At 36.7% G+C, this 10,747-nt stretch overlaps 1 protein-coding gene across 1 annotated transcript; it reads left to right on the top strand.

The window, feature by feature from the left end:
* The first annotated feature begins 7,904 nt into the window (after positions 1–7,904).
* On the top strand, positions 7,905–10,061 carry LOC131158682 (uncharacterized mitochondrial protein AtMg00860-like). Its single transcript, XM_058113549.1, has 2 exons — positions 7,905–8,018; positions 9,822–10,061. The coding sequence occupies exons 1-2, from the start codon at positions 7,905–7,907 to the stop codon at positions 10,059–10,061; spliced, it is 354 nt and encodes a 117-aa protein (XP_057969532.1).
* Positions 10,062–10,747: the final 686 nt, after the last annotated feature.

The raw sequence follows: 10,747 nt of genomic DNA, 5'->3' as shown, positions 1-10,747 counted from the left end.
GGTTTCGGGCCGTCTGTTACCCGAATCAATGATCTGATGTTACCACATGGATCAGGAGGAGAATCTCTACGTTTATAGCGAATCAGATCTTCATTTCGAGGATTTTTGGGTTTTGTTCCAAAATCGAGGTAAGGGTCTAATTTCGTTTTTTATTCAATAGATCTGTAGTGGTTGGGATTTATATTGAAGAATTGTTCTTCGGTTTTTAGGTTTTGGGAATTCCGTGTCATTGTTTCGAACCAATTAAGTTCGTGTTTTGGTTTTCGAGATAAGGTAAGGAGTTTCTATTTATATTAGTTATTTGCGAAATATGAATCGATAAAATTGTGGTTTACGATTATACGGATGTTTTAGTTACTTATTTGGGAAAATCTATTAGGTGAAATGACGGAATTTTCGATTTACAGTTTTTGGGAAAATTTGGGGTTTCGAGTATTATCTCTGTTTTTGTTGAAAAATTATATATATGACTAAATTGTAATATAGAGATGACCGTACCTTTGATTACATTAAACTGTATTTTTTTGGAATATCTTGTAAAGACTTGAAAATTTAAAATGATTAAAATAATTAGGAAAAATAATAAATAAAATAATAGGTAAAATTAATTAATTAATTAAAATTATTAATCAATTAGTTAGTTAAACATTATTAAAATTGATGTATTAAATAAATAAATAAATAATAAAATAAAATTTAAAACTAAGTTAAATTGAATTAAATAATTAATTAAATTAAGTAATGTTAATCATTAATTAAATTACATAACATAACATATTAATATATATTAATATAATAGAATATATTATTATAATATAATATAATCTATATAAAATAAGCCTCCTAAAGCTTCTAAGCTTCGGGAGATGACTTGATCCTAAAAAAAAAATAGAGAGTTCACACTTCCCCCCCTGGAGTTCCTCCTGCGCGCCACGGCCATCTCCGTCTCCGTCTCTCTCTCCTTCACAATTTCTTGGCGGATCGGAAAATGAAAGATGCCGTTGGATTCCTAACTTCGCCACTAACATTTCTACTGGAGCAAATTTGTCGTGAGAACGACTTAGACACTACTTCTGGGGAAAGCTAATTTTTTCCCATTTTCCCAATTTCTCTATAAATATGCTGTTTAATCGACGATCGGGTACCATCACGTGGTCCTAGTCATGAATGTCATCATTTTGGCATAGGTAAACTTTCAATTGGGGTTTTCTAGGCCCCATTCTAAAGCGAGAGTGGGATTTGAAAATTTTGACAAATTGGTTTTATCTACGGGTATAACTATTAATTTGAAAATTATGACCCTAGAAAATATTTAAATAGTATTTTATTTAAGAATAACTTAATGAAACTAGAGTTTTTGAATTAGGGTCCGGATGAGCGCGACGGGCATCTATATGGGATTCCTGTCGGTGTAGTTCGAGAATTCAGGTAATGGGAAAAATATATATTAAATCAGAATTTTTATGAATATAATGAAAGATGAATTGTGATATATATACCTGTATATGTTTCAGTTTGGTTTAAAATGTCAATCTTTTAAATTATGCTTTCTGACCTTAGTGATGTTTTATTATATACGTATATGTGAAATTGAACTGATGAAAGTGAAATATTTTTCACAATAATTATGTAAGAAATTAAAGGTATTTTTCTAGTATATGAATGTTAAATGTGGGTTGGCTTATTTTCAGGCAATGTATGAATTTCATTGCTAAATTGTGTAGCATGAATAAATAGGAATGCTGTGTGCAAATATGTTATATGTATGAGATGCATGATATATAGGGAATGTACTGAGTACGAAAATGTTAAATGAAATATGTTGCATGTGAGTGTTAATGCAACCATGTAAACAGCTGAAAGATATTGGGTAAATGTATGACAGCTGCAATATGTTGGGTAAAACAGCTGAAAGATGTTGGGTAAATGTATGACAGCTGAAATATGCTGGGTAAAACAGCTGAAAGATGCTGGGTAAATGTATTAGAGTTGAAAAATGCTGGGTAAAACAGCTGAAAATGTTGGGTATAATATGAAATGAAATGAAAATGGAAATGAAATGTGAAATGTGAACAATGTAAAATGGGAAAGAGTCACGTAAAGTGAAATGAAATGAAAAGTAAAAGATGGAAACATGAACAGTTGAGAGATGCAGAATAACGACAAACAAAATAATGTATTATGGTATTATCAGTATTTATGCTAGTAGCACATGTTACGTTTGGGCGAGGCAGACTCTTTGCCCGAGGGCTTGTTGAAAAAGGCGAGTGTCCTGGTTGTATCAGGTGTAGCAGTAGGCTGCATAACGTGTTAGGGCAGAGGGAAACTACTTGTATAGGCGGGTAGATTTCCCTATTCTTGGGAGCCTTCGCCAAAAACTTTTGCATGAACTGTGTGAGTACGAGTTCAATTTAATACTTGAGAGCTTACTAAATAAGGTGAGTGCCCTAATATGCTTCAATTGTGACCTTCGGGTTGCCAAATTTATCAGAGCAGAGGGGTGCTACTTGTATGGGCGAGTAATCACCCCTATCCTTGGGTAATCTCATGGGTTAAATCTTTTACATGTGATTGATTAGGTCCAAAAAATGATTTCAGAAATTATGTTAAAGATCTGCAAATGTTAAATTTTATGTTGATTATAAACTCATGTTGGCCACACACTATTTTAATATATTGTTTCTTCCCTTATTGAGATGTGTCTCACCCGAATATGATTATTTCTTTTTTCCAGGACATCCTCGAGGTCGAGCTTAGGGAGCTCGAGGGCATTTAGAATTTTTTAGGAACTTAAAGAGAAAGGGTATATGTTTGTTAATACTTGGAGATGTATATATTTTATGTTTTATGTCTTTATGTTTTAAGTCCATTGAAAACGGAATGGTTGTGAGCATACTAAAATGTTTTGGAGATATGTGTATATATGGAAATGCAAGTGATGAATGATTTATTATGGATTATAGTTAGAATTAGTAAACTCTGATATTGTGTTTTATAGAGATTATGGTTATGTTTTCTGCTGCGTATATTATGGATTATGGATTATCAAGGATTTTATCAGGTATAACGCGCCAGACCCCGGTTTAAGGGTTCGGGCCGTTACATTATGGTATTAGAGTAATGTCTAGCCGAAAGTGTGATTAATTTCACATCGCCTGGATATGGAAATGTTAGAGTGTTATATTAGAGATGATTCGTACCAGAGTATAGGAAACAATTAGGATAAGGATGTTAGATGGATAAGTTAGGTTAGGCATTGAGAAGTAGGTATGGTGTAGGGAAGTATGAGATTTTGTCTTATAGTTTGAAGGCAAAAATCCCTTGGCAGACTTTTATGATTTTCTAATTCAATTGACAGTCTTAGAAAACCATAGTAAATCCATCGACAGTGATATATCTTAGCCGTGAGATTGGTCCTTATATGGAGAACTTGGATGTATATTGGAAATTATACAATTGTGTTGGTGGGATTATGGTATAAGATATAGTAAATCGTAGAATTATGGAAATGAAAGATTAGGTAACAAATTTCGAGGATGAAATTTCTTAAGGAGGGGGGAATGTAAAGACTTGAAAAATTAAAATAATTAAAATAATTAGGAAAAGTAATAAATAAAATAATAGGTAAAATTAATTAATTAATTAAAATTATTAATCAATTAGTTAGTTAAACATTATTAAAATTGATGTATTAAATAAATCAATCAATCAATCAATCAATAAAAAATAAAATAAAATTTAAAACTAAGTTAAATTGAATTAAATAATTAATTAAATTAAGTAATTAATCAAGTAATGTTAATCATTTATTAAATTACATAATATAACATATTAATATATATTAATATAATATAATATATTATTATAATATATATATATATATATATATATATATATAAATATATATAAAATAAGCCTCTTGGAGCTTCTAAGCTTAAGGAGGTGACTTGATCCTAAAAAAGAAAATAGAGAGTTCACACTCCCCCCCCCCCCTGGAGTTCCTTCTGCGCGCCGCAGCCATCTCTGTCTCTGTCTCTTTCTCCCTCTCGATTTCTCGGCGGATCAGAAAACAGAAGGTGTTGTTGGATTTCTAACTCCGCCACCGACATTTCTACTAGAGCAGATTTGTCGTGGGAACGGTTTAGGCACTACTCCTAGGGAAATGTAACTTTTCCCCATTTTTCCAATTTCTCTATAAATATGTTGTTTAATCGACGATCGTGTACCACCACGTGGTCTTAGTCACGAATGTCGTCATTTTGGCATAAGTAAACTTTCAATTTGGGTTTTCTAAGTCCCACTCCAAAGAGAGAGTGGGATTTGAGAAATTTTGCAAATTAGTTATATCTATAGGTATAACTATTAATTTGAAAATTATGGGCCTAGAAAATATTTAAATAGTATTTTATTTAGGAATAATTTAATGGAACTAGGGTTTTTGAATTAGGGTTCGGGTGAGCGTTGCGGGCATCTATATGGGATTCTTGTCGATGTAGTTCGAGAATTCAGGTAACGGAAAAAATATATATTGAATCAGAATTTTTATGAATATAATGAAAGATGAATTGTGTTATATATACGTGTATATATTTCGTTTTTGGTTTAAAATGTCAATCCTTTAAATTATGCTTTTTGAGCTTAGGGATGTTTTATTAGATACGTAAATGTGAAATTGAACTGAAGAAAGTGAAATATTTTTCAGAATAATTATGCAAGAAATTAAAGGTATTTTTCTAGTATATGAATGTTAAATGTGGGTTGGCTTATTTTTAGGCAATGTATGAATTTTACTGCTAAATTGTGTGGCATGAGTAAATAAGAATGCTATGTGGAAATATGTTATATATATAAGATGCATGATATACAGGGAATGAACTTAGTACGAAAATGTTAAATGAAATATGCTGCATATGAGTGTTACTGCAACCATGTAAACAGTTGAAAGATGCTGGGTAAAATAGTTTAAATATGCTGGGTAAATGTATGACAGCTGAAATATGCTGGGTAAAATAGCTGAAATATGTTGGGTAAAACAGCTAAAAGATTCTGGGTAAATGTATGACAACTGAAATATGCTGGGTAAAACGACTGAAAGATGTTGGGTAAATGTATGACAGCTAAAAAATGCTGGGTAAAACAGCTGAAAGATGCTGGGTATGAAATGAAATGAAATGAAAATGGAAATGAAATGTAAAATGTGAACAATGTAGAATGGGAAAGAACCACGTAAAGTGAAATGAAAGGAAAATTAAAAGATGGAAACATGAACAGTTGAGACATGCAGAATAATGACAAACAAAATAATGTATTATGGTATTATCGCTATTTATGCTAGTAGCACATGTTACATTTGGGCGAGGCAAACTCTTCGCCCGAGGGTTTGCTGAGAAATGCGAGTGTCCTGGTTGTATTAGGTGTAGCAGTAGGCTGCATAACGTGTTAGGGCAGAGGGAAACTACTTGTATGGATGGGTAGATTTCCCTATTCTTGGGAGCCTTCGCTGGTAAACTTTTGCATGAACTATGTGAGTACGAGATCAATTTAATACTTGAGGGCTTACTGAGTAAGGTGAGTGCCCTAATATTCTTCAATTGTGACCTACAATTTCCAAATGTATCAGAGCAGAGGGGTACTACTTGTATAGGCGGGTAATCACCCCTATCCTTGGGTAATCTCGTGGGTTAAATCTTTTGCATGCGATTGATTAGGTCCAGAAAATGATTTCAGAAATTATGCTAAAGATCTGCAAGTGTTAAATTTTATGTTGATTATAAACTCATGCTGGCCACACACTGTTTTAATATATTGTTTCTTCCCTTACTAAGATGTGTCTCACCCGAATATAAATATTTCTTTTTTCTAGGACATCCTCGAGGTCAAGATTAGGGAGCTCGAGGGTATTTAGCATTTTTGAGAAACTTAAAGAGAAAGGGTATATGTTTGTTAATACTTGGAGATGTATATATTTTATGTTTTATGTATTCATATTTTAAGTCTGTTGAGAACGGAATGGTTGTGAACATACTAAATAACATACTGAAATGTTTTGGAGATATATGTATATATGGAAATGCACGTGATGGATAATTTATTATGGATTATAGTTAGAATTAGTAAACTCTAGTATTATGTTATGTGGAGATTATGATTATGTTTTTCACTGCATATATCATGGATTATGGATAATCAGGGATTTTATTAGGTATAACACGCTGGACCCGGGTTTAAGGGTTCGGAGTGTTACATATCTGATATGAGATTATTTGTTTACCCAAATAAGTGTGGAATGAACTGTTGTATTTAATGATATGTTTTGTGAAAAGGCGTACCGGTTAACTACCGTAGGCTGTGAGTTATTGAAATGAGATATAGGAATGGGAGTTCTAAAATGTTCCAGGTTTTGTGAAAATACCGAGTTGGAATGAAACCGAAGGCTTAGGACAATCGAAGCAAGCCAGTTAACTACCGAAGGCTGAGATATGAGGCTTGTCGGAATAATATCATAGGCGGCCGAGTTGGTTAACTACCATAGGCTCAGATATTCGGCGTGAAGCCGAGGGTGTGAAATACCACCTATGATTCCGGTTAGTCACCGAAGGGTGTGAGTTTCACCATATTTGCACTAATTGAACGTTGTGGGGCTTATGCTACGCCAGGTTATCGGGGGTGCCGTGTCGTGCGGCTGGCTTAGGCCGAAGTGTGTGACGATACTAGATCGAGGTGTTTTGTGAGATATACTAGAACTGTGTTGTGAAAATACTAGAACTGTGAAATGTTTATGTTTTACTATTGAAATAACACTCATGTATCCACACATTGATATAACATGTTTCTCTCTTACTAAGAGGTGTCTACAAATGTTTTTCAGGTCTTTCAAGTAGCCGACATTAGCATCCTAACGTTCAGGAGCGTGGTTTTTGGTTAGCTTTGTAGAAGTACTTGTGTAAGTACTGATCTTTGACCGGGTTGTCATTTTGGGTTATATAGACACTTGGGGTATGTTATGTATTTTTGGGAATTAGACTATGGTTTTGTATAGACTCTAGTATGGTATGATGGTATGGTATTATGATGTAATAGGTTGAATTATTCCATTGCGTATATTGTGAATGTGATTGTGGATAGGGTATATGTGAACCCTACGGAGTCGGACCCTTATATTGTGTAGTATCATGGATGGTTATATGATATAGGGATTAGGTTACTAAATCACACCCCGGGGCCCATTTTCAGGTTTGAGGCGTGAAAACTTAGTATTAGTGCTAATCAGGTTGTTAAGTCTTGTAGACTTGGTTAGGCATGATTTTGTGAACATACCAGAGTATAAGATGTAGGGAATGGGTAGAGTAGGTCGAGGATTGTCTTTTAATTAGACAGGGACTCATTGACGATATTCTATGTTTTTCTTGAAATGACAATTTTAGTAAAATCACGGCAAACCATTGATGGTTTCGTGTTTGTGCAGTAGGGCAGACCTGGACCTAAGAGTCTAGAAGTTAACATAATTATCCTGCAATGATTGTGTTAATTGTGCTACGATAGAGGAATACTATTCTATTCCTATAGTATTTTCAAAATGTAGCCCAAGGATAGCAGCTGGGATAGTAGCTCGGAAGGGACAACGAATGAAGTCTGCTTCCATGCCTTGGGGATTAACCAGGCAGATTATGTAGGAGATCGGGCGAAATGTTAGGGACCAAGAGCATCCACCTACGGCTGCGAGTTGCACAATTGAGAAGTTCACCCACATACATCCTCCGACATTTATTGGAGGGTCCGAATTGATTTTGGCAAAGAACAAGGTACAGAAGACCGAAAAGATATTAAAAGTTATGCACTGCACCGATGAGCAAAAAGTTCTCTATGCTATGTTTCAACTAGCAAGAGAAGCTGAGAGGTGATGGATGGCTATGAGTCTGCTTGAGGAGCAGAGAACTGATTCATCAGGGATGTCGTGGGGCCGTTTTAAGGAGGTATTCTTTGAGAGATACTTCCCGGCCTCCATCCGTGATGCAAAGGTAAATGAATTCTCGAGTCTGACTCAGGGGACCTAGACAGTGCAGAGTTACGCAACTAGATACCTCGAGTTGTCTCGCTTTGCGCTGTGTATGATCTCGAACGAGTATGAAAAGACTTGGAGGTTCGAGAAGGGCTTGAGGAAGAATATTCGTAGACTAGTGGGAATGCTGCAGATTCGGGACTTTCCGGTTCCGGTGAATAAAGCCGCTGTGGTTGAGGCTGGTATTTTGGAGGATGAGGTGGTATAGGATTAGAAGAAAAGGCCGGTGCCTTTTGGATCTTAGACTGGTTCTTGTCAGAGGCGGTGGAAGAAAAGGAACTATGGTTTGGGTAATCGCTAGGGTACGGAACCGTGGGGTCCATAGGAGAACCGATCTCATGAGCGTTGTACCAGGTGCCACAAATGGCATGATGGTGAATGTCAACCGTTTGTGGGTAATTGTTACAACTATGGCAAATAGGGCCACAAAGCCTGAGACTATCGTACACAGATGACTGGTACACCTACACCGAGTTAGAAATGGGGAAATAATCAAATGTCTTAGGGAAAATTTCAGGGAAACACAACTCAGGCAAGAGTGTACTCGCTTACTGGCGATGTAGAGCATGCTGGCAACATGGTGACAGATACCATGCTACTGCTTTTAAATAAAGTTGTTGTCTTATTCAATTCAGGAGCAACCCACTCCTTTATATCTGCAAACTTTGTGAAACTGTATGGGGTTAAAACCCAAGTGATGGATAAAGGGTTGTCTGTGGCTACACTATCTGGGGGTGTAGTGATCTGCAAGAAGATATTAGGGAACTATCCAGTGATAATTCAGGGAAGGTTGCTACCAGTGAACCTGGTAGTGTATGATATGTTCAGTTTTGATGTTATACTAGGGATGGATTGGTTATCCTCCAATTTTGCTGTGATTGATTGTCGTAGGAAAGTGGTGGTGTTTAGACCTCCTGGGGAACAGGAGTATATGTTCGTAGGATCGTGTGTGCGCTCGACGCCACAAATTCTTTTGGCAATGCAGGTAAGAAGGTTACTCTTGGATGGGTGTTAGGGGTACCTAGCTTGTGTGAAGGAACCACCTCGAGGTGATCTGAAACTCGAAGATATCCGAGTGGTTAACGAATTTCCGAATGTATTCTAGGAAGACTTACCTAGTTTACCCCTTGATCGTGACATGGAGTTCGCTATTGAATTGCTACCAGGCAAGGCACTGATTTCTAAAGCTCCATACCGGATGGCTCCAGCAAAACTTAAAGAGTTAAAGGAGCAGATGCAGGAACTAATGGATAAGGGCTTTGTCAGACCTAGTGTTTTGCCCTGGGGAGCACCATTATTGTTCTTGAAGAAGAAGGGTGGGTCAATGAGAATGTGCATTGATTACCGTAAGATCAACAAGGTAACAGTGAAGAATCGATACCTGTTGCCTCATATAGATGATCTATTTGACCAGCTGCTAGGAACGCTGGTCTTTTCGAAGATCAATCTACGATCAGGGTATCATCAGGTGAAAGTTAGGACTGATGATGTTGCGAAGACTGCTTTTCGAACTAGATATGGTCACTATGAGTTTTTGGTCATGCCATTTGGGTTAACTAAAGCTTCGGTGGTATTTATGGATCTGATGAACAAGGTTTTCCATAAACACCTGAACCAGTTCATAGTGGTATTCATTGGCGATATTTTGGTATATTCTAGGAGTCTGGAAGAGCATGAAAACCATCTGAGGTTAGTACTTCAGGTACTATGGGAAGGGAAGCTATATGCTAAGCTGAAGAAATGCGAATTCTGGTTGAACCAGGCTGCATTCCTAGACCATATTGTGTCGGGAGGTGGTATCTCAGTTGATCCTGGTAAGATTGAAGCAGTGATTGACTCGGTGAAACTGAAGAGTGTGCAGGAAGTTCAGAGTTTCCTAGGACTAGCTGGGTACTACCAACGGTTCGTAGAGGGATTCTCTAGATTGTCTGGCTTATTGACACGGTTAACAAGGAAAGATGTGAGATTTGATTGGACTGCTGAGGGCAAGCAGAGTTTCTAGGAATTGAAAAATAGACTGGTCACTGCTCCAGTTTTAACCATCCCACCTAGGGATGTTGGTTTTGTGATTTACAGTGATGCATTTCTAAAGGGTTTGGGATGTGTGCTTATGCAACAGAGGAAAGTGATTGCTTATGCTTCTCGACAACTCAAGGAGTACGAGAAGAATTTCCTCATGCATGATTTGGAGTTGGCAGCAGTGGTGTATGCGCTGAAGATCTGGAGACATTACTTGTACGGTGAACAGTGTGAGATCTTCACGGACCACAAGAGCATCAAATACTTTTTCACACAAAAGGGGTTGAACATGAGGTAGAGAAGGTGGTTGGAACTGATCAAGGACCACGATTGCGCAATTAGCTATCATTTAGGGAAAGCTAATGTGGTATTTGATGCGTTGATTCGGAAGTCAGAGCATGCGTTAGTATCTACAGTGGTAGGTCAGCATCATATCAGATGGGATTTTGAGGGGCTTGGCATGGAATTGGTGGATGGAAATCATCAAGCTTTCATTGTTAGCTTGATGATCCAGCCGACATTATTAGAGAGGATTAAAACAGCGAAATTTAATGATGAGGAGTTAGTCGAGGTTGTAAAGAAGGTGCAGCAAGGGCTGGCTGTAGATTTTAACATCTCTGAGGGAGGTGTGTTAAGTTTTGGAACCCGATTGTGTATTCTATACGACAA

The sequence above is a fragment of the Malania oleifera genome, chromosome 6 (assembly GCF_029873635.1).
Source record: "Malania oleifera isolate guangnan ecotype guangnan chromosome 6, ASM2987363v1, whole genome shotgun sequence".
Taxonomy (NCBI): domain Eukaryota; kingdom Viridiplantae; phylum Streptophyta; class Magnoliopsida; order Santalales; family Ximeniaceae; genus Malania; species Malania oleifera.
The sequence above is the reverse complement of the archived record's forward strand: the minus strand, read 5'-3'. Positions and strand labels throughout refer to the sequence as shown.